Here is a 25,262-nt window from a genome sequence, read left to right as displayed (position 1 = left end):
AAAAATAATATAGATATGAATAATTGACAAAAAAAATATATAGCATTAATGTAGCCATAAATAAAGAAATAAATAAAGAAACAAAGTACTAAAAAAAAAAAAAAAACGATAAATTAATAATTTTTTTAAGATGAATAAATAATATAAAACTTGATGCGCATTAAAATTTCAAGATATGGTAGAAAACATAATTTTCTCTTCAAATATACACACAGTGTTATGTATAGGTATATGTTTCCTGGTTTAAGCAAACATTTTTTTTTTGAATTTAAAACAATCACCGAATACTAATGTGGTATTATTCGGGGGTTTACAAATTTTTCATGAATGGTATACTAAAAAAAGAAAAAAAAAGTAAAAACATAAATAATGGTGAGATAATAAAAATGTGAATTTCATAACAAACTTTGTTTACAATATAAAAATGTATGTTTATATATATCCGTTAAAAGTATGACAATATGTTTTGTAATTTTTTTTGAATTTTATATACATGCATGTTTTTATTTATTTATTTATTTTTTTTTTTTTTGTCTTTACTATATATGTGGTGTTTGCGCTTTGTATTTTCGGTATTTTTCATCATAACACTCGATCAAAAATTTTTCTTCACGTTTTATTGTATTATAAAAGTACAACCATGATACAATAAAACATAAGAAAAATCCGAAAATGTTAAATAAGGAAAGCTGTAAAACTGTGAAAATGAAATGCATATACGTATGTATGCATGTGCATATAGATAGTTAGATGTTGGAATATATTAATTTTTAACTTACACAAAGAGTAGTAGAACCAGCCAGTATAACATGGGTGGCGCATATATTTATATAATCCCCATGTTACCAAACTATGCTTATTTTTGATATATTTATTTATTAATAAATCTGCATTTAAAACATAAAAACAAAAATTTTTGGAGCAATGCAACAAACCAAATATTCTTAAAATTAATCCCATTAAGCTAAATAATAATGATAATAAAACAATGAATAAATAATAGTTATTATATTTTTTGTTGTAATATCTTGGTATATCGTATTTTTCAAATATATCCCCATATTTTAAAATAATTTTGATAAAAAAAGAGTTGGTTAAATTATACATTTTTATGTTTGGTTTGTTCAGAATATTTGATATTTGATTTGTAAAAAGACATTTTTGATATTTATCCAAAATAATATCATCAATATTAATAGACAAAGAATGTATATTATTTGTTTTTTCCATTTCATATTTATAATTTTCTTTCTCTTTATTTTTCTTATTTATTTTTCTGTATACTGAGTTTAATATAGTGTCATATTTATTGGTAGCTATAATTTTATATTTGTTTGAAAGGTTGGTCATAAATATTCTATTTCGAACTTTTCCAAACGGAGAAAATTTATTTATTAATAGATCTTTTGTTAATTGCATATTATTTATTTTGTTATTGTTATTGTTATTATTATTATTATTATTGTGAAGAAATGCACTTTTTCTAAAAGTAGAATATATTTCGATATTTTTTTGCGAATAATTTGTCCATCTAGTTAAGACAATTTTATCTGGGTAGGTGTAGATGCATATTCCATAATTTTCGATATAATTTTTGAAAAAAAAATAATTAAATATTAAAAGATTATGTAATATTCTTTTATTTATCCATTTTTCACAAAAATGTAATATAACAAATAAAAATATCTTAGTATAATATTCAATTAATGTTAAGATAAAAAAATACACATAACCATAATTTGGATTTACTAAGAAATTATAATAATTATAATTATTTTTATTATGTATAAAAGACAAAAAAAATTCAGATAAATGAAAAATAATAATAACTAAATAAAATGCATTAAGTGGAAAATTGTTTTTTATATTAATAATGAAATGGAAAAAAAAGAAAAAAAAATATATTAATAATATTTTTGCAAATATATAATTATATTTACTACGCTTTTTATACACATTTTTAGTAGGCTGGAATGCAACAAAAACATATATACACACAAACCCATATTCTAAAAATATATGCAAATAGTATTCAACATATTTATATATATTATATTTATACAATATTTTATTTAAGCTCCCATTCATTAAATATATCAAGCTCTCATAGTTTAAAAAGAAGATATACATCACCAAAGATGTTAAGAACCATATTACGACGTTCATTTTTTATCTTTGTAAACTAATTTAATACATGCATACATACATGCATAAATATGTGTATATATCTATATTTATAATTTTCTAGATATATCTATATTTATAATTTTCTAGGGATATCTATATTTATAATTTTATAGATATATCTAAATTGTTATAAGGCCATTATTCAAATATAAAAAAAATAGTAATATTTTCAACTTATAAATATAATTAAGTTTTAAAAACATTTTCTTTAAAATTTTATTTATCCTTTGAGATGGAGGAAATGCTACAAACTAAAACTGCTATATCATTTTTTTTCAAATTTAGTTAATATATATAATTACTATTTTTTTTGACGAAAATATCAAAAATACATAAACCGAAGAAACTACATTTTTTGCCACTATTGCGGCATAGCATTGCGACATAGCATTGGGGGATACGCATTTCTCTCCTACCGATTCTGCAAACGTACATACAAACAACAAATGAGCGTGAAGATATTTGTTTGCTCTTTTTATCTTAACAAACAATTACATGACCCATTGATTTTGTTCATTTTTTTATTTTCTTTTGTGTTTTATATAGCCTTGCTGAGAATATGCACTTTAACTTAGATATTGAATGAATAGAATTTTGTTTATCCTTTTTTTAATCTTGATCGGTTTTAAAAAATGTTTTAAAATAACCAATTCAAACAATATCCAATTTGTGGGGAAAAAACCCTTTTCCCCTCGATGTAATAATGTACTTAAAAAAAAAAAAATTAAAAAAAAAAAAAACTACATTTTTGATTTCGCATTAAAAGAGAAGGAAGCAAACAAAAGCGAAGAAAAAAAAAGTGAAGAAAAAAAAAGTGAAGCAAACAAAAGTGAAGCAAACAAAAGCGAAGCAAACATATTTGACGACTCATATATTTATCATACCCCAGTGTTGGTCAATGAAGTAATACAAATTCTAGATACCACATTAATGACCAAACAAAATGATGAACCAATCAATAATATAAATACGAATAAAGATGAGATGGTATCAAATAACAACAACACATTAATTTTGAATGAAGAAAATGTGTATGATACAAATAATGATAAATCTAAATTATATAATAATATTAATTATGATAAAAACATTTCAATATATAAAGAAGATGAATATTTGATAGATGCAACTTTGGGAGGAGGAGGACACACTTTAGAAATGTTAAAAAAATTTAAAAATTTAAAAGTTATTTCTATAGATAAAGATATTGAAGCAATTTATTATAATAAATATAAATTAAGATCATATATAAATAAAAATCGACTTAAAATTATTCACGGAAATTATAAAGATATCTTATTTTTATTAAATTATTATTCTTTACCAATATTTAATACATATAGTGCTATCTTAGTAGATTTGGGTGTATCTACTCACCAAATTAAAAGTAGTAAAAGAGGGTTTAGTTATAAATATAATGACATTCTTGATATGAATATGAATAAATATACAGAAAAAGAATATATCGAAAATCATATAAATAAAGAATTAAAACAAGACACCAAAATAAAGGAATTATATATGATAAACGAATCTCATGATGATGATAAAAATATTTATCATAAAAATTATGATGGTAAAAAAATACATAATATTTTAAATACATATAATCTTAAAAAATTAAAATATATTATACAAAAATTTGGAGAAGAAAAAAAAGCTTATAAAATTGCAAAAAAAATAATAGAATGGAGAAAAAAAAATGGGGAAATTATAACCACATTTGATTTAAAAAATATTATTCTTTCAACTTGTAAAAATAATTATAAATCAAATAATAAAGTTTTATCAAGAGTGTTTCAATCATTTAGAATCTATATTAATAATGAATTGTTATCATTAAAAAATTTATTATTATCTTCTCATAAAATATTAAAACAAGGAGGAGTTTTAATTCTTATTTCATATCATTCTTTAGAAAATAAATATATTGATTTGTTTGTTAAAAATAAAACAAAATTATGGAACCAAATTAATATACAACCAATAATACCTACTAATCAAGAAGTCAAACTAAACAAATCATCACGATCTGCAAAAATGTTTGCTTTCAAAAAAATATAACTAAAATGTAAAGAGCCTTTCATTGAGGTGGCATAAAAAAATGCATACACATACATATATATATATATATATATATATACCAACTTTATTTATTCGTTTCTAAATCTTTTGTATACTTATTTCCACATTTTTAATAACTTTTACTGTATTGCTTAAAAATTGATAAACATAAACATAAGCATAAACATTTTATTTAATCAAATTATTTTATACTATTACCCAGCTACCATTTCTCTCGGAAATGTTATTCTACATCCATATGCAGCTTCCTTAAAATGGTGTGTATAAAATATCTATCCATTGAACTATTGATAGATAGATATATATAGGGCATATAATATTATATCTGTTTATTTATCACATATAATTGATCCGAGTTTATAGTATTTTTTTAAAAAATATTTATGCTTTTCTTTGTACTGCTGCTAAAATGTCTATTTAAAAATATTGTCAACGTCATAATTATAAATTATATTTTATCTTTTATAAGCTGGTGCCTGTCGATTTCTTCTTATTCTACCTCCATATCCAGTTTTTCTCCTGATATATTCTGTACCGTTCATAATTTTCCTTTTTCGATCCGAAAAGTACCTTACAATTCCCTGTTAAAAAAATCCAAATAATCAATATCATATTATATATTTAAACTTTCACAATTTAAAACCTTTTAAACTATTTAGCATTAAAAAAAAAAAAAAAAAAAAAAACGTTTCCTTTTTCGTTATTCTTTTTATTGGGAATTTAAATCTTTACCAGGAGCTTTGGAACACTTGGAATTTTGGGTATTATATTTATACCATTCATATCTTAAGGTTTTCGAAGTAACAAATCTATGGTATATCTACCTACATACATATATATATAATAGCTCGAATAATAGCCAACAAAACTTATAAAATTTATAGATAACTTTGTTGATTTAAAACTCTTTTCTTATTATTTTATCAAAAAAATTGTGAAAATTTTTGAATTTTTCAAATATTATAATTTTTTTTATCCTTGGGTTTTAATCCCGATAAAAAGGGAAAATATATGTTGCTTTCATAAATTAGGAAACGTCATTTTATTAAGTTTTATAAGAGTCATTGTCACCATAAATTAAATAAAAAAAAAAAAAAAAAATATTTTACATGCATATGCATAATATATTATAACAAATTTAATCTAAAAAAAAAAGTGTTAATATATTTATTTTCTAGCCATTTTTCCACATAATTATATGCACATATGTTAATGTATATATTTTAATTGCACAATTCTACATGAACATGTCATAATATTAGCCATAAAAAAAAACGAAATAAAAAAAAAAAGTAGCTTAATTATTGCTTATTCATTTTATTTATATGAATAGGTAATAATATATATATAAATATGTGTGTATTTTTTCCCCTTTTTTTGTCTAAATTAAATATTTTATATTTGTTATAGTTTATAGCTTTTAAATAAATTCACAATCGCACATTTGTATATATGGTTATATATATATATTTTTTTTTTTTTTACAACACCATTTATATAACAAAATATTTCTCTTTTTATGGATGCTGATTTTTGTTTTTAATATTTAACAGTAAGATATATAATTGAATGATACTCAAGTCTCTATTAAAATTTTACTGATATCTTATTGATAATCTTTTTATATAATAATTTTTCTTTTTAAAATATTTATACAAATTTTATAAAAATGGAAACAGTTTTTAATATATACACAAAAAATATGCCAGATATGGACAGTAGAACCTTTGTCAAAATATTAAAAGACTCAAGTAATATACATATAAATTTTTATTTTTTTAAATATATATTTTGATTATTTCTTATGTAGCATACTAAAATGTATTACTCATAAATATAGAAATAATAAAATACAAAATTAACAATTTTTAAATCATTTATTTTACCATTCTTGTACATATATAAAAAATTTATAATTAATCTATATACTTGGTATATATTCACATGGTAATAATTTTTTTTTTTTTTTTTTTTTTTTTTTTTTTTCAGAGTTGTTAAACAAAAAAATAACAGCAGTTGATGCAGATATTACTTTTGCTAGAGTAAAAACGCAAGGATCTAAAAGAATTAAATATGACCAATTTGTCGAAGCAATTAAATATATAACTGAAAAAAACAAGTTAGATTATGATCAGTTTGTTGAACAATTATGTAATGAAGCTTCAAACGGACCAATACTATATGGAACTAAAGCTGAAGCAACTAGATTTCATGATGATAAATCAACATATACTGGTGTGCATAAATTAGGGGGACCAACAACTATTGACAAAAATAAAACACACTTTTCAAACATATCTGAGATCACTGATCGTTCTGAATGTAACATAAGGGGAGTTAATCTTAGCGTCGAAAAAAATATATAAAAATGTTTGCATGCCCCTAAAAAGGCATATTTTTGAAAAAGTGAAGCAAGTGACAAAGTGAAAAATATATTTAAGAGAGTAAAATTTTTTTTTTTCGTTTGGGTTTCATCCCTTTTATGCAATCTGTTATTGCGTTTTTTATTTTTTTTCTTGTTTTGTTTTGTTGTTTTGTTTTTTTGTATTTTTGTCTTGTATTTTTGTTGTTTTGTTTTTTTGCATTTTTAGTATTTCTTTTAAAGCTATTTTTTAAGGCTATTTTTTAAGGCTAGCGTTTTTAATTAAAAGGCATTCCAATTCTATTATATTTTTATACATACCAGCAAAATTGTGTTAAAAGTTTAAGTTTTATTTTCATTCCATAAACATTTAAAAATAATAAAAAATTAACGAATGATATAGAATAAAGACAAATATGCAGAGATTGAAATATTGTGAAATATTATTATGTTTAAAAATATGTCCATAAAATGTATCTCAAATTAATACTTATTAAGACTATGGTTAAAAAAGTAAAGATATCCTATTTGATTATCTTAAAATATATGTATGAAATTATAATTTTTTTATTTATTATGTTTTTTGTTTTTTAAAATTAATCTACATTTTATAGTTTGATACAAAATAGATTAAATTAATTTGTTATGCATATAGTTGTGATGTTAAAACATTGTATGAAAGGAAAATAATATAGTAGAATAAAATAGACAATTATAGATATTTTCAAATAAAATATTAAGAAAAATTTGTAATTTTTCAATGTTATTTTTTTGTAATAGAATTAATTTAAATATTTATATGTGCATTTCATGACTTTTCTTTGCATATATTTGTGCGTGTGTGCATATTATTTATGTTCTTTTACATATATAGAAATAAGAGGTTATTCTCAAGTATATTTAAAAATTTTCATTATTTTTTCTACATGTTTATATTTGTTAAAAAAATTTACTACACTTTTTAAACTTTATGTAAAGCTCTCTGCTCTCATAAAAATTATTAATAGAGAGAAAAAAAAAGACAATAGGATTTGTTTTTATATTTTATCGTATTCATTTTTTTTTTAATTTTTATTGTTTAGTAAAAAGCACATGCAATTTATTTGTTTTTTTTATTGTTCATTGTTTTAATGTATACAATACGATTAGTAATACACACAAACGTATTCATAGATATATAAAACGTTTCTATATATGTATACATATAATTGGCATAGTAAATACTGTTATATACATAGTTACATGTTGCCTTTTTTTTTGTTTTTTTTTTTTTTTTAACGTCTTTTTTCATGGGTAACGAGAAATTAGCTAGAATAATATATAAGTAAGAATAATAAATATATTTGTTGTGAAAATAAATTAAATTCGTATAATAAGACATAAATATATACATACTATTTTAGTGAGGTTTGTAAAACAAAGTGAATTATATTCTTTAGTTAACGAGATTAATTGTGTGGATATATGTGTGATAGAAATAATGGAAAATATTGAAGTGCTTAAAAGAAGTTTGAATACAGAAAAAGTATTCTATGAATTAGATTGGCATACACTTGATATGGATAAATCATTTGGAGATTCAATTTATGATAAATTTGAACAACTTAAAAGCAGTGATGATCTTATATCGAATAAAAAAGCAAAATATAATGTTAATAAAAAAAAAAATGATGATAAGAATAATATCGAAAAAAATTGTAAGTCTATTCTAATAAATAAAGAAGGAAATCCAATAGAAAACAACAAAAAAAATGTATGCAAAGAAATTAAATGGGATTGTAATTATAACCAACTATTTTGTGCATATAATAATGATACTAATAAATATGAACACAATCCAATTCCAAGTACTCCACTTTGTTCATGTATAAAAGACAAATCAGCAGAAAAAAAAAGTCCATATGAAATAAAAAAATGTAATTTTATAAAAGAAGTAAATAGTGAAGATTCATCTAAAATATGTTTTATTCCATCTGTTGATATTTTATATGATAATGAAAAAGTTATATTTTTATTTTTTATATCTGGAAACTTAGAAAATTTTAGTGTTCAATCAACCGATAATTATATTACTATATCAGGTAATAAAATCCCTTATGATATACAAAAATGTACCAATTATTATTCCCATGAAATAAAGAAAGGGTATTTTTTAAGAACTTATTATTTTATGAAACCAATAGATAAAGAAAATATACATTATGAGCATAAACATGGAATTATGAAAGTATGTGTCTATTTGCTCAAATAACGAAATACACCAAATTGTACATGCATAAATTTATTCAATATATAATTTCTAAAATACATATTAAGAATATATGTTGTTGGAAACGTTTTTTTTTTTTATATATTGGCATATCTCCATTTTATTATTATTATTATTAATAATTGTTCTACATATAATTTGCTTATTCTTATTTTGTACACTTATTTATTATATCCTTTTTTTACACAATGATTTATTTTTATCCATTAAGTTGTGCTAATAAATAATTTTCAAAAAAAAAAAAAAGGAATTATACTAAACATATAGTTAATAAAAAAATTACAAGAATGGTTTAAAAACATTAAAAAATAGTGTGTGTGTGTGTGTATATGCAAATAGCTCGAAATGCAATTATACATGTACGTACATAAAAAAAAATAAATTAGCTGTATGTATTACTATGTAGTAATATGTATTACTATGTAGTAATACGTTAATGGCTAAATACGGTCAAACGTGTGAGTAGTATAGGGGGAATATATAATGACAATAAAAAATAAGGTATTTCAATCGGAAGATATAAAAAATATGATATTTAAATAATCAAAATAATCACTATAATAATTATTTATATAGTTCTTCAAGCAATCTTTTATTTCCAGCAAGCTATCTTCCAGATTTTTTTTTTGTTTTTTTTTTTGGTGATTTATGGAATAATTTTTCGTTTGATTATTAACAAGCAAGGTTAATTTGTCATCGCTTGTATAAATCTCAAGGACATTTGCGTCTTCTTTCCTTAATATATATATACCATCGTTAAAAATGTAACCACTAAATGAACAGCAAATGCTGTCTAAATTTTTACTGGGATACAGAATTATGATAATATACACTTCTCTGAAAAAGTAATAAAAAAAAATGTAAAAAAATGTAAAAAAATGTAAAAAAATTGAGAAACGTGTTGAAAATAAATTGCGATAATTTTCATGAGTATGCAATTTTCATGGGTATGCAATTTTCATTACTTAAAATGCGGAGTGAACTTCTCATTTGGTATGGTAAAGTTGCTTAACAAATTGTAGGTCAATAAAACATTAGTGTTATGAACAGAAAATTTGTATAGATATTTATGCTGTTGGGTATAAAACTGATTTAAAAAGCTATATTCTGATTCAAGCTTTAATAGATATATATTAAAAAAGGGATAAACTGTGTTATATTTATTATTTTTAATAATGTTATATGAACTTAATTTTTTATATTCAATCATATCATGTCTATTATGTATAAAGAAATTGTCATTTACTATTCTGTTTCCAACATAAAATACATATATATGATCATCATTTTTATTAAACTCTTCATAATTAATTTTTTGATTTGTAAAAAAGTAACCATAATTATAAGTATTATATGCATTTAATAATTGTCCATCATAAAAAAAATCATAATTAACATGATATAATATTTCATTTGAATTTATAAATACAGATATATACATATTAAATATGTGTATAACTATATAATCGATTTTTAAATGATTATAATTTTTTTTAATAAATTTTATAAGTTTTAATAATTTTTGTGATTCAATTAAAATTATTTTATTATTATAATAATTAACATTTATTCTATTAATTACATATATTATAAATCCTTTATTATAATTTTTTAAAAAAATATTAAAAAAATGAGACAACTCATAAAATGTATGTTGTTCTAAAATTGAAGATACATCCATCATTACAATTTTATCTTTTGAATCATTTAATTTTTTTTTTAATAATTCAAGATAAAAAGTGTCAGAAAAATTATTTATATATTTTTCATTTGAAAATATATTTAATGTTTTATTATATTCATTATATTCATGTATAAGACTGTTACTTAATTTATTTAATTTATCTTTATAATATTCCTTTCCAACTTGATATATATAATTAATATTTTCTTCATATACATCACATAAATGCATAGTTTTGGAAAATATGTTTGTTATTATTTTATTTAAATTTATTGTACTCACATTTATATATTTTATATATTTGCTTATTCCTCTTAATTCTGCTATCGAATTTGGAAATAATTCTTTCATTTTATTTTTTAAGCTTTGATAAAATTCATTTTTATTATTTTCGATATTCTCTGCACTTGTGTCTTTAAATTTATTATAATATTTTTTTAGTTTTTCCATTTTATTTATAAATTCTCCAGTTTTTAAATCATTCATATTTATTAATCGTTCCTCTCTTTCTTTTGATGAATTTACAGCTTTTATAAAATTGTTATATCCATTGCTTAAATCTTCTACGTTTGTTTTAATTTCATTTATTAGATAATATAATGCCCCGATATGATTCATAATTCGTTTTTTATTGGCTTTATGGTGAAAAGGGTTTATCATACGGGCTTTAAATATTCCTAAATAACAAAAACGGGGAAACAAAGCATGTTACATGTAACTATTTTGAGATGTAAAACCGCTACTAAACGGGTAGTCAGCACAAAACTAGTGCATACATAATCCAAGCTATATACATACCCATGAAGTTAGTACAAACAATTCTATTCAATCATTATAACTATTGCACATATGTGTGTACTTACCTTCCTTTGGTAAAGCATATTGGATCATAAAAAATGCTATTATAAAATAAGAAAAGATCACGGATAGCCAGCTCATTTTTACCCTTTTTTTCGCCCTTTTTTTTCCCTCTTTTTTTCGCCCTTTTTTTTCCCTCTTTTTTTTGCCCTTTTTTTCGCCCTTTTTCCCCCCTTTTTAAAAGACTATTTTCTCTATGCCTTTAACATAGAGGATGTTTTTAGCCAGCGAGCACATTCGAAGTTAGTATTTTTTAAAAGAATGAATTAATAAAAAAATGAAAAAATTGCAAAAATTAAAGGTAAATATATATATATATAGCATTATGTATGGATATCATAAAATTTATATAAAAAAAATTTACGTAAATTTGTGTTTTTTATTATTTGCGGCATGTGTATAATAATACAAATGTTTTTACGTAAATATCATGCACATATACTTTTGATATATTTCCACAAATGTACAAAAGTTGTATATAAAAAATAAAGAACATGCTTTTTAATACTTTAACATTTTTAATACTTTAACATTTTCAATACTTAATATTTTTAATACTTAATATTTTTAATACTTAATATTTTCAATATTTTTAAGATTTTCAATACTTTTAACATTTTTAACATTTTTCTGCATTTATAAAATATCATTGATTTTTTTTCCCATTATTTTATGGCCGAAACGATAAAAAAATGCCACAATATACTTGGCTTGTAATGGATAATAAAATCACGAAGCTTTAAAATTACGAAGCTTTAAAAATTACGAAGCTTTAAAATTACGAAGCTTTAAAAATTACGAAATTTTAAGTATTAAGGAAAGTTATTATTAGTCTTACGATTTAACAAGTTTTATTAATTTTTTCAAATTTTTATTTATAATTAATATAAATATTTCCCCGAAAAAATGTTATGGAAGTAAAGCAATTATTTCTTGATCCTCTTGTAAATTTTTTTTAATCGTATCATTAGTATGGTTAATTATTTCATTTTTTGTTTTTGTAAATTTATAAATATCATTTAAATTTTGAACAATGGAAGGAAATACATTTACATAATTTGTAGTTACAACATTTTCCAAGTGTTGAATTGAATTTTTTAAATCACCGTTAAACATGGATGTGATTGATAAGTTATTATAATAAATAGCATAATCGCTAGCCACATTGTTTCTACTTCTGTTATTATTATTATTGGTAGGATTTATAAAATGTGTATTAATATTTAATAGCTCTTTAAGAGCAATTTCATATTCCTCTAAATATAAATATAAAAAATTAAAATTAATTTGAGAATGTGCCCATATATTTGTATTATCGGATGAAGGAATAGAATAAGTGGCTTTATCTCCTAAATCAGGATGTTTATTTTTCATTATATTTTTTACCACACTAAAATATGACTCTGCAAGGTCAAAACTTCCAATAAAAAGAAATAATTTCCCAACCAATGAAAGTGTATTTATATGATTAGGAAAATATTTAAGTATTTTTTCTTTTAACAATTCTATAGCTTGTTCTATATAATTTTTTTTTAATAATAAGTCACATAATATATAGCTAATTATAGTAATATAATGGAAAATTGTACTAATTTGTCTATTTTGTTTAAATAAAGGTGGAGATATATTATTATTGGATATATCCAGTAATACTTTATTATCTGTACATTCATTTTTATTCCTAATCTTGTTCATAAGTTTTTCATATTGTAACAATAAAAGATATAATCTATCAAATGAAGTAAAAAATAAACCAAGAGTATAAGGATAATAACAATTTATTAATCTTAATAAAAATGGAATCATTGATCCATTTTCTTTTTTATATTTTAATGGATACTTTTGAAATTTATAATTTTCTCCATCTAAATTTTCAAGTATATTTAAATCATTAGAAACATATCGATAGTTATGTAATCTTAAATTACAATAAATTTTTATTGTCATAAATAATACATATTCAAATGGCTCTTTTGAAGCAAAATTATTTATTATTCCTTCTAAAAATTCTACACACGTTTTTAATTTTTTATTTTCTATATAACTTTCTGATGTCCTTAAATATTCTCTTGTTATTTTATTTATTTTTTCATTCACATTTATGTTGCCTGCATTTAACTCATCTCCTAAGTCGTATATATCAAGGAGTTCTATTTCCATATCTTGTAAGGAGGCAGATGAATAAAAATTGGACTAAAAATTGGACTAAAAATTGGGCTAAAAATTGGACTAAAAATTGGACTAAAAATTGGACTAAAAATTGGACTAAAAAATGCGCTAAAAATTGGACTAAAAATTACACTAAAAAATAATAATGCATATTTATGTACCATACAAGTTGGTATTTTTCATCTGTTCCCTTTTTTCTATCGATTTTCCCACATATATACTGAGGGCATTTAAGGGATTACCTTCTTTTTCAAAAACAATTTTTGCAATCCTAATTTAAGCCGATTTATGTAAAAAAAATTTAACATTCTTCATTATTTTTATTTATTTTGTAATAAAATATATTTTTATATAATTAAAAAAAATATATAATAAATAATAGCTATTAAATATGTTTTATATGCTTATCATATTTTTATATTTTCTTGGTGCATTTTTATATTGTTTGCTTTGAAAAAATGTAAGAATGAAAAAAAAGGAGACATAAATATAATATATATTTGTCCATTTAAATTTAAAACAATTGTTTTTTATTCTCTATTTTTATATGTTGATATTTCCTATATTCATATTTTCCTGAGCATTTATTTTTGTCAGGTGTTCATTTTTTTTTTTATTTTGGCATGCATTTATTTGTTATTTCTTTAAAAATGGAAAAACAGGGACAAGATATATATACATATAATATAGACCAATTTGAAATCAGATTAATGTTCGAATTAGTAATATATATATATACAACATTTATGTGTTGTATATTTATAGTAATTTTATTCTCCCGTTATTTTATTTTTTTTTATTTTATTTTTTTTTATTTTATTTTTATTTAAATGTTCACAAAAACAACATTGTGTAACAATAGCTAATGAAAATTAAAAAATAAAAATGAACAATATGGTTAAATTGAAAATATTCATTAAATAAATATTAAATATAATAAAAAAAAAAAAATAAAATAATTATTATACCACAATTTACACCATATAAAAGGGGTACACAATAATAGTTTATACATATTCTCTACATAAATTATTTTTTTGGTGTTATATTATTTTACTGTTTATTTTTTCTCAAACAATTATATATTTGCTATAATTCGTAGACAAAATATTATTTTTTAAAAACAATGTGTGCTATATTAATTCCACTAAATAAAGAATTAATTGTATATGCCATTTTGTATATGCAATTTTGTATATGCTATTTTGTATATGCCATTTTGTATGTGCCATTTTGTATATGCAGTTTTACTTTTGTTTTTGCATTTGGTTATTATATGGGTTAAGTATATTTTTGGCTCTATAAAAAATAAGGAAATATTATTTTTTTTAATTTTGTAATGATAACATTATGTTTTCATTTTATTTTAACCTTTTCTTAATTTTATTATAAAAGTTGTCTCTTATAACTTTGTTCATGTCTATTAACTAGCCAATCTATATTTTAGAATAACGCTAGCTCATTTTTTTATTTTTTTTTATTTTATTATCATTATTTTATTATCATTATTTTTTTTATTATTTTTATTATTACTATTTTATTACCACATTTTTTATTGTTATTTTTTTTTATTTCATTGTCATTATTTTTTATTTCATTGTCATTATTTTTTATTGTTATTTTTTTTTTTTATAAAGTGTTTGGTCTCGTTATAGCGAAATAAATAAAAAAAAAGTGGCTATATATATGAACGTACATACAAAATACTTATTTATATAAGGTGATACATATTTATATGAACGTACATACAAAATGATTTTCAATAGACTGTTTAAAAAAAAAATCGAAATTGAAGTTGACTTGTACATATTAAAGAAGGAGTGTACACCCCTAGCTTTGGATGCAAAATTAAGCATTAACAAAAATGAAATATCAATTTATAATTCTTCAAAAAAATACATATTTAATGAAAACAATATTCATGATTTTAAATATCATGAAATAGACATGTGTCAATTTAAATATTTGCAAAATGGACTAGTAGAGGAATATGGGCTAGTTTTTTCGGAAATGAAAAATATGTACTATTTTTATAAGTATATAATGCTTACTTATTTAAATGGAAATATAATTTTAACTCGGAAAATAAATTTGTATAAATATACTCAATTTGAAAAAAAATTATTCAAAAAAAATTATTTTGGGGTTTTAATTTTTAATACGTCAAAATGTGAGCATATATTGGTGATCGTTAGATCGAATAAAATAAAAAATGGAAAATGCCCCAATATTCAAGCAAATGAAAAGGATGTTATAAATATAGATTTAACGACATTGGAAACAAACCAAGAAGAAAATAAATACATTACCATCTCTGATGAAACAAAGAATGAATTAATATATGATAAGGAATGTGAACAATATTACGAAGAATTTAAGATAAAAAATCTTAAAGAATTATATAAAAGAAATAAAATATTTTTAATATATATCCTAAACACTTTTAATGATATTTATTTGGGGAATGAATCTATTGGTCTCCATATACAAAAATATTTTATTAGTAATATGCTCAAATTTTTTGAATATAAAACATTATATTCTGATGGGGAAAATTATAAAAAATATTATGTAGATGGTAGTGAAAGTGGAGAAAATATTTCTAATAGTGCTAATACTGATGATAAAGGAAATACAAATATTTATGGGATGAAAAAAGGGGAAGAACAAACAGTTTTAAAAGACAATGATTATGATAATTCTCAAATTGAACAAATGGAAATATCCAGGTTTTCAAATTGTGATAAAAAATTAAATGAAAAAAAGAAAAATAGGAAAAAAAAAAATATAAAAAAAAATGAAAATTCTCAAAAAAATAATCAAGAAAAATGTCTAGCCATAAATTCTGATAAAATAATCAAAGACAACAATGATGATGATGATAATAATAATGAAGGAAATGAAATAAATAAATTAAATGAAAAGGTTCTAGTTATTATAGAATCGAATAAAATATTAATAGAATATATTCGAAATATATTGATATATAGACACGATTTTAAAAACGATATAATTAACATAAAACAAAATTATGCTGATACACATTTAAATTCCCAAGTATGTGGAAAATATAGTGATGTGGATGAAAGAGAACGAAATGGAAGTAAAGACAGTGATAATAATAGAGAAAATGATGATGATAAAATCAAGAATTATTCAATATTATCTGATTTTGAAAATTCTGATAATGTAGATGATAATGATTCAAATAGTGATATGAAATATAAATATGTAAATACAAATGAGAAATATTCATTTGTTTTTAGACAAAATTATATCCCATCAAAAGGGAGATGGAATAATAAAAAAAGTCGATGGGTAGAACGAAGAGAAAAAAGAGATCACATTATGGATAAAATAGAATCTGAACAAAATGAAATAAATTATGATAATGTGTTTAACGATTTAAATATTTACAAATTTGATGAATATGGAAAGGAAAAGAAAATATATAATTCAAAAAAAAATTTATTTGAATATAAAAATGAGAAATGTATACCAAAAAATGCACATATTAATGATCATGAAGGAACTAAAATAATAGTATTAAATGAAAAGAATGAAAATAATTTATTTATGATTGATGTGAATAGTGAAAAGATAATACAAAAATGGGATACTGAATATATACCTATAGTAGAATTATTAAAAAAAGAAGAAAATATTTATTGTGGTTATAATAAAAGTAGCTTATACTATGTTGATACACGAATCAAAAATTGTATACAGAATCAATTACAATATAGTAAACATACTCCAAATATTGAACATGCCAGTATGGATAAATATGGAAGAATAGCATTATCAAATACACATGGTGAAATAAAATATTTTGATGGTAAATTAAATAAATATAATACAATAAAAAATTGTAAAAATTCAATTTTTTGTTCAAATGACATTGTTGATTTAATTGTATCACAAGATGGTTTATATTCTGTAATTACATGCGAAAAAAATGTAATAATTTGTGAAAATGTAATAGAAAATAACAACAGTAATGATAGTGTTTTTGAAAAATTAATTAAAAAATCTGATCGTTCAAAACAAAAAAAAATACTTCTCCAAATACATTATATTGATGTATTTACATATAATCTTGGAAATTATGTATTTATTAAAAGTCTAATAAATAATGATAGCACATTAATATTCACCTTCTCCAAAAATTTTTATGTAGTATGGTATTTAAAGGAAGTAATTAATAATCAAATTTCTTATATTATTAAAAAAGTTAATGATAATATTTCTGATATGTCATTTTATAATACAAATAATATTCAGGGAATTATTATGGCTACTGAAAATTCTCTTAAGTCTAAACAAATTAATTACATATAATTATACAACTTGTTTATTTGCATATGTATTATTTTTTTTTTTTAGCTAGCCAATTTTTTTTTTTTTTTTTTTTTCGAGCTATTTTTTATAACTCAATTTTTCGATATCCTTACTTTGGCTATTTTGGGTTAATTCTTTTCATTATCATTTGATATGCTACTTCATTATGTTTCTACAATATTATATATATTTTTTTAAACTTGTCTATACATATTTATATTATTAAAAATAAATCCGATTATAATATATGTAATATAAAATTATAATAATTCTTAATATTATTGGAACGCGTGAAAATTCGAAGGCGAGTATTATAGGATTTCTCCTTAATTCATGAATTTTATAAGAAAACGTGAAACTATACTAGTGCATAAACATATATAAAATATTTAGCTAATATTTAAAAAGAGATGTTTTATTGTATAAATAAAAAAATAAATATTAATTAGATTTGTGTAATATAGAGATCTTCAAATAAATGGTTAAGAGTATTTTTCAATCCAGACAGAATAAATATTATTGATCATGTTATATAATAAAAAGGATAAAGACATATATTAAAATTTATTTTTTATACCACCCCAATTTATGATGTGTCTAGATAATTATAATATATAATTATTATATGTGAGGGTAAAAACTAGTGACATATTTATTGAATCAATGGTCAAATTATAGATATTTTAGAAACATTCCTAATTTATACTTTATTTTAAGAATATAAATATGCATTTACATATGTATCAGCATAGTGTATAACTTTGCATATGGTGTAGAATTTTTCGTATAGTGTAAAATTTTGCATATATGTAAATATTTTCCCTGCCCCGGACAATTTGAAAACGGTTAGATTAACTAATCAATGTTTGTTTAAAATGAGCATGTATTCGATTTTATTTAAGAACATATGATATAGAATATATTTGGATGCAAAAAAAAGAGGAAGCTATAAGTTGTGTGTTTCAAAATCACATTTAATTGGTTTATAGTTTATTATATTATTAAAGGAATTTTAAATAAGTGTATCTAACTTTTAAAAAAATGTCTTAATTTTGTTGGTAATATATTCAAAAATATGTTTGGGTTCTTAACATTGTAAATATAGATATATATTTTATTATTTTTATGATCAGATTATTATTTAATTTTTCGAAAAATAAAAAGTTTGCTAAAGGGCGACTTGATTCATTGAATCATTTCCCTTGACAATTTGTTCATTAACATGGTTCAAATGTAAAATAGTTTTAATAGTTTTGTAAAAAAAAGAAAAATTATAATATATAATTTTATAGTTATATATTTCCCCTTTTATAAAAAAATTAATGTTTTATAGATATGTGTATTATAAATATAGTTTTCTACAATTTATTAAAAGTATTTAAGAAGGGAACTTATTATATGTGTTTTTTTTTTTTTTTTTACAATTCGATTTTCATTACTTTTTTTTTGATTTTGTCACTTTTGTAATTTTATTTCGAGTTTTAATGCTTATTTTAGATATAGGAATTTATAATTTTCGTCATACTTTTATCTCTATATTTTTTTATGCATATAAAATTATATTTATTTCATATCACGTTATATTAAAAAATGAATTATTATAAAGATAATAACAATACACGATTTTATATATTTATTTTATATATTTATTTTATATACACATAATAATATTTAATAATAAATAATGCTATATTAATATATATTTATTTTCTTTAGATATTTTACTTTTTTTGATTGTTCTTAATTTATAATTCTCTTAATATATATTTATTTATTTATATACATTTTTATTTATTTATATTTTTATTTATATACATTTTTATTTATATACATTTTTATTTATATATATTTTTATTTATATATATTTTTATTTATTTATTTATTTATACATATTTAATCATTTCTTATTTATCCTGTTTCTTTTAAGTCCTCTACATTTTCATTACCTTTTTAATATCTTTCACCTTTTATATCTTTTGTTTTTTCCTTTTCTATTCCTGAAAATTCAGAATTTTATTTCATATATTATGGTGAATATGCATTCTTATATTTATATAATTTGATTTTATTTATATAATACATCAAAAAAACATATTTCGATTTTTACTTAAATTTTTATCTCATCTATAACACCTTTCCATTGTTACTAATTGCAAAAGGGCGAGCAAAATCCCCATATGCATGCATATACATACATATATATATTTATATATATACTTATTTAAGCGCAATATATCTAAGAATATATGCATACCATTGTGTAGGAATACATAATATGGTTATTGGTTGCTAACATATCGCAAAGAGCGGAAAAAAAATATATATATTACACAAAAACATTAAAAATAATAGCAATACAAAATGAGTAGTGAAATTTTAAACGCAACAATCGATGGGGTTCTAAATACGAAACTTCATATTCAAAATATCCCCCCACATATTACAGACTCTCATTTAAGATCAGCATTAGGAAACGCAGGTCAGATTAAAGATATATGCTATTTTAATAAAAACAAAAAACAAATAAATAATAATTTTGGTAATAATAAAAAGATATATAACACAGCTTTGATCACATTTAATACTCATGAAGAAGCGTTAAATGTTTTGAAAAATATAAAAAATCTAATTGATACAAATTCTGAAGAGAGAACTATTGAAGCTAAATTTGCTGTTCCAAATCTTAATAACAATATGGTTAATAAAAATAATATGAACGTAAATATGTCTAACAATAATAACAATTTCCAAAATAACTTTAATAATGAAAATTTTGGTAACAACAATAATAATAATAACAACTTTAATTTTTATAATAACAATTCACAAAATAGCTTTATGAACAGAAATGTAAGAAATAAAAATACAAATAACTTAATGAATATAAACAATATGAATACAGCACAAATGAATACAGCACAAATGAATACAACACAAATGAATAATATGGGTATGGTAAATCAAAACAATTTTATGGTTAATAATAACTATAAAAATAACAAAAATATGAATGATATGTTAGGAGATGATAATATAACCCCAAAAAGTGTTAATAGCAATATTAATAATAGTGGTAATAATAGTCCAATATTTAGACAAAATAATAATAATAATAATAATTCAAATATATACCAAGGTAATAATGATAGTGCACTAGATGAATATAATGACAATACAGAAGGACTAAGTTTATGGGAAATATATAAAGATAAAAATAATAACACATTTTATTATAACAATTTAACAAAACATAGTCAATGGAATAAACCAATACATCCAAATAAACTTTTCCAACATAATAATAATGAAAAAACAAAACAAAATGGGCCTAGTGGAAGTAATTTATTTATTTTTCATATTCCTAGTGAATGGACTGATTTAGATTTATTTCAACATTTTTGTTGTTTTGGAAATATAATTTCTTCAAAAATTCAAAGAGATAGTACAGGAAGAAATTCAGGATTTGGTTTTGTTAGTTACGATAATGTTATGAGTGCACACCATGCAATTCAATTTATGAATGGCTATTTTGTTAATAACAAATATTTGAAAGTTCAACTCAAAAAAGGAGAAGATACAAAAGAAGTACAGGATTAAAAAAAAAAAAAAAAAAAGTCTAAACTATATGTCATTATTATTAAGTAAAGTTACTACAACTTTTTATAATACAAAACAATTAGCATACGAATATGGATATACATATTATGCAATCTCACTATTATTGCATGTTTTACCTTATTTATGCAGGTTTTTAAACACATTATTATATGAATATGTAACATATTTTATGCATTTACTAGCTAAAAAAAAAAAAAAATTATAATTATAATAATATTGTTAAGGAAAATGTTCATAAAGTGGCGAAAAACACATGCCTTGTTCAGAAAAAAAAAAAATAATTTATAAAAATGCATATTGCATAATACATTTATTTTTATTTAATAAAGTGTTAAAATATTTATATATTAAATGCTTTATGTTTTTTTATTCTACAAAATGTTAAAATAGTTACATTATATTTATCCATATATATATATACATACATACACAATTATATATGTGCGCATTTTTGGTAAAAGGATTTACTAAACATTCATAACAAATTTTAATAAATATACATGAACACACACATACATAAATACACATATTCATATAATAAGTTTCTATACATATAAATATACTTAGTAAAAGATTCATATAAATTTGTATCACATTTATGTGCCTTATAAAATAAAATATAATACCTGTAAAATAAAAATATTTACCGCATATATATATATATATATATATATATATATATATATATATATATATATATATATGCTTATACTTGTATATGTTTATTCATATATATGCATGCATTTTACTATTTACTTGTATAGATATTTATTTATCTCTATTTTTTAAGATAGATATGCCTTATCATAATATGCTTTACTTTTTTGATTTAACAAAACAATAATACTCAATTAAATAAACTTTACATAACACACCCATTTATAAATAAAAGAGGAATATTTAAGAACATTGAAAAAAACAAAAAGCGATCATTTTTATCATTTCGATTTTTTATAGAATATGTAAATATCACACATACTAATATATGTAACAATTTTTGCAAATTTTATAAATGTTTAAAATGAGTTAACGTTTTTTTCGGTCTACATTTTTTTTAGTAATACCACGTCTAGTAGTTATAATAATAAACCCGTATATTGTTCTATCAATTTCAAATGTGAAATATAATCCAACAGTTTTCATTCATGGATATAATATTATAAAAAATATGAGTAAGCTATATTTCACATTTTTCAGATTATATCATACATGTTTTAATTAAGTAAATATCCTTAAAAATGTTAATTTAATGATTAAGTAAGTTCGGAATTATGGACATAGGTTTATATAAATGCACACATATGGTAATCATTTGGGTATACATGCAATTGGGTAAAATTGTAGTGAAAAACAAAAAATATAAAAATAAAAAATAAAAAGTAAAAAATAAAAAGTAAAAAATAAAAATATATACAAAATTAATAGGATTATATTTAATTTGGCAAATATATGATAAAATATGGGAAAAGACCACAATATTTTTGAATAATATATACATACAATTTGAAGGAGGCTATTTTAATCATGTTTATTTATTTTCCCATTATTATAAGTAAAATATTTATCTTTATATGATAAAATATACACACACACACACACACACATTAGTGTATATTTGGGTTGGGAAATAAAAATAAACTACTTAACCAAATGGCTTGCAAATGTTTTTTTACATATAAACACTTTCTTTTAATCATAATGTCAATTATTAAAAAAATGGATATAATACAAATTATAAATTTGATAAAGTTTATTATTAATTTTTTTTGTATAAATAATATAAAAGGTCTTTATAATTATTATGTATGAACAGTTAATATGATTATTTGGACATTTTGTTTAACTGTTCAGTTTTTATTTACACAGCTAGCTAAATATTGTTATTATTTTTTTTTTTTATTATTTTTTTTATTATTTTTTTTTTTTTTTTTTACGGACATTTCGATAAATTATATGGTTATTCTTGGTTTATGGTACTATTATCACTTGGTGTGTTTTCATTATTTTGTTCGCTTTGATTATTATCGTCTAAATTGTTTAGTGTTATATTTGTCTCGTTTATGTTTGGTAAATTATTTACAGGGGTATGTGGTTCATTTTGTATATTAACATTATTAATGTCATGAATAAGATTATTTTTTTGTGTAACTGTATCAATTGTGGTTGATACATATCGATTATATTTTACAATTGTAATAAAAGAAAATGTAAATAATATAAATATATAAATAATATATAATCTATATTTATTAAATATATCTTTATTTTTTAAGCTTTTCATAATATTTTTAGCAATATCTAATTTATCAGTAACAAAAGAAATATTTGAAATATTTTTTTTTAGTGATTCTTTTTGTTTATTTAATAGTCTCATAACATCATTACTAATATATTCAGAATTGTCTAATAATATTTTTGATTGATTTATATATACATCACCTTTTTCTATTATGTCTATGTCAGTAAGAAGATATTCTCTATCATCATCAAAATTGTTATTAATATTTTTTTTTGTTAAACTATTTTCTAAAAATTCATCTTTATATTTTTTTAATTTATATTTATATTCTGTTATTTTTGTTTGTATTTCATTTAATTCATTTTGTTGATCACTAATTATTGTATTCGTTTCTACTTCGAGTTGCATGCGTTTAAACATGCTTTCAGCACTATTTACTGCTTTCTCATAAATATTTAGCAATTTATTTTGATCTGAATTATTATCTTTTATAATTTTTTCAGTGTAATTAACTGTTTTCATATATTCATAACAATTGTTTTTGTAATCATTATATAATGAATCCGACATTTTTATATTCAACTATTATTTTTTTATAGCAATTAAAGAAATAAATGTAATGCCTTTTTATACATACATATATATACACATTTGTGTGTATATTTTTTTGATATAGTCTAAGCTTATATACTATGTGTGTTTTGAAAAATTTAATGATAATGTTTCAAGTTTCAAATTTGAAAAACAAAACAAAATGAGTATCAAATTATTAGATATATATGGTATTTGACATAATTTCGAAAGGATGCTAATTATTTTTTTTTTATTTTTTTTTATTTTTTTTTACTTTTTTTTACTTTTTTTTGATTTGTAAACAATGTGAATTTTTCATATGTTTGTGTATAAAACTTCCCTTTCGATATTGTTCATATAATAACTAATTGAACATTTTAAGGTAAAAAAAAAAAAAAAAAAAAAAATATATAATAACTAGTAAATAATCAAACAAACAAACTAAAATTATAAATTTTTACAATTTATTTTGCGTGCATTTTATTCCAAGTTTTGTCAAAAATATATTAAGTCATGGAAAATTAATCACATATATTATTTTTTTTTAATACATTAAAAACGGTGTTTTTATTTTCCCACAAATAAAATTCAAAGAGGAATAATAATAAGAAAAAATATTTTTTTTTATATATAGTAGGAAAACAGTATTCTACTGTAAATTGGGGTATACATATTGCATAGCAATTCATGCCGTTTTGTAAATTCTCAAAAAAAAAAAAAAAAAAAAAAAAAAAAAAAAACCCTTTTTAATAGAACTATATGCTTAAAAATAAAAGTTAAAATGGAAAAACAAAGGTAACAAAATATTACTGAATTTAGAGTATTATTAAAGGTACTACAATATAGCTAGTATTGTTATATTTCCAATAGTATATAA

At 20.7% G+C, this 25,262-nt stretch overlaps 10 protein-coding genes across 10 annotated transcripts; 5 read left to right on the top strand and 5 right to left on the bottom strand.

The window, feature by feature from the left end:
- Nucleotides 1-310: 310 nt before the first annotated feature.
- On the bottom strand, nt 311-2,166 carry PY17X_1453900 (protein-S-isoprenylcysteine O-methyltransferase, putative; the record flags this gene model as incomplete). Its single annotated transcript, XM_022957671.1, has 3 exons — nt 311-335; nt 541-697; nt 780-2,166. 3 exons carry the CDS (start codon nt 2,164-2,166, stop codon nt 311-313), a joined length of 1,569 nt encoding a protein of 522 aa, XP_022813022.1.
- A 603-nt stretch (nt 2,167-2,769) lies between these two features.
- Nucleotides 2,770-4,251, top strand: PY17X_1453800 (s-adenosyl-methyltransferase Mraw; the record flags this gene model as incomplete). Its single annotated transcript, XM_720919.1, has 1 exon — nt 2,770-4,251. The coding sequence occupies one exon, from the start codon at nt 2,770-2,772 to the stop codon at nt 4,249-4,251; it is 1,482 nt and encodes a 493-aa protein (XP_726012.1).
- A 476-nt stretch (nt 4,252-4,727) lies between these two features.
- On the bottom strand, nt 4,728-5,055 carry PY17X_1453750 (conserved Plasmodium protein, unknown function; the record flags this gene model as incomplete). The annotated part of the gene is made up of 2 exons (XM_034637701.1): nt 4,728-4,853; nt 5,005-5,055. The coding sequence occupies 2 exons, from the start codon at nt 5,053-5,055 to the stop codon at nt 4,728-4,730; spliced, it is 177 nt and encodes a 58-aa protein (XP_034493633.1).
- An 886-nt stretch (nt 5,056-5,941) lies between these two features.
- PY17X_1453700 (uncharacterized protein) lies at nt 5,942-6,638 on the top strand (the record flags this gene model as incomplete). The annotated part of the gene is made up of 2 exons (XM_720920.2): nt 5,942-6,023; nt 6,262-6,638. The coding sequence occupies 2 exons, from the start codon at nt 5,942-5,944 to the stop codon at nt 6,636-6,638; spliced, it is 459 nt and encodes a 152-aa protein (XP_726013.2).
- A 1,476-nt stretch (nt 6,639-8,114) lies between these two features.
- PY17X_1453600 (conserved Plasmodium protein, unknown function) lies at nt 8,115-8,885 on the top strand (the record flags this gene model as incomplete). Its single annotated transcript, XM_721620.1, has 1 exon — nt 8,115-8,885. The coding sequence occupies one exon, from the start codon at nt 8,115-8,117 to the stop codon at nt 8,883-8,885; it is 771 nt and encodes a 256-aa protein (XP_726713.1).
- A 524-nt stretch (nt 8,886-9,409) lies between these two features.
- On the bottom strand, nt 9,410-11,526 carry PY17X_1453500 (conserved Plasmodium protein, unknown function; the record flags this gene model as incomplete). The annotated part of the gene is made up of 3 exons (XM_022957669.1): nt 9,410-9,740; nt 9,869-11,264; nt 11,451-11,526. The coding sequence occupies 3 exons, from the start codon at nt 11,524-11,526 to the stop codon at nt 9,410-9,412; spliced, it is 1,803 nt and encodes a 600-aa protein (XP_022813021.1).
- Nucleotides 11,527-12,354: 828 nt separating this feature from the next.
- PY17X_1453400 (conserved protein, unknown function) lies at nt 12,355-13,605 on the bottom strand (the record flags this gene model as incomplete). The annotated part of the gene is made up of 1 exon (XM_022957668.1): nt 12,355-13,605. The coding sequence occupies one exon, from the start codon at nt 13,603-13,605 to the stop codon at nt 12,355-12,357; it is 1,251 nt and encodes a 416-aa protein (XP_022813020.1).
- A 1,761-nt stretch (nt 13,606-15,366) lies between these two features.
- On the top strand, nt 15,367-17,955 carry PY17X_1453300 (conserved Plasmodium protein, unknown function; the record flags this gene model as incomplete). The annotated part of the gene is made up of 1 exon (XM_022957667.1): nt 15,367-17,955. One exon carries the CDS (start codon nt 15,367-15,369, stop codon nt 17,953-17,955), a length of 2,589 nt encoding a protein of 862 aa, XP_022813019.1.
- Nucleotides 17,956-20,316: 2,361 nt separating this feature from the next.
- PY17X_1453200 (uncharacterized protein) lies at nt 20,317-21,552 on the top strand (the record flags this gene model as incomplete). Its single annotated transcript, XM_726059.2, has 1 exon — nt 20,317-21,552. The coding sequence occupies one exon, from the start codon at nt 20,317-20,319 to the stop codon at nt 21,550-21,552; it is 1,236 nt and encodes a 411-aa protein (XP_731152.2).
- Nucleotides 21,553-23,530: 1,978 nt separating this feature from the next.
- On the bottom strand, nt 23,531-24,382 carry PY17X_1453100 (vesicle transport v-SNARE protein VTI1, putative; the record flags this gene model as incomplete). The annotated part of the gene is made up of 1 exon (XM_719400.2): nt 23,531-24,382. One exon carries the CDS (start codon nt 24,380-24,382, stop codon nt 23,531-23,533), a length of 852 nt encoding a protein of 283 aa, XP_724493.2.
- Between the last annotated feature and the right edge of the window lie 880 nt (nt 24,383-25,262).

Source organism: Plasmodium yoelii (genome assembly GCF_900002385.2).
Source record: "Plasmodium yoelii strain 17X genome assembly, chromosome: 14".
NCBI classification, from domain to species: Eukaryota; Apicomplexa; class Aconoidasida; order Haemosporida; family Plasmodiidae; genus Plasmodium; species Plasmodium yoelii.
This window is presented reverse-complemented; position numbering and strand designations above follow the sequence as displayed.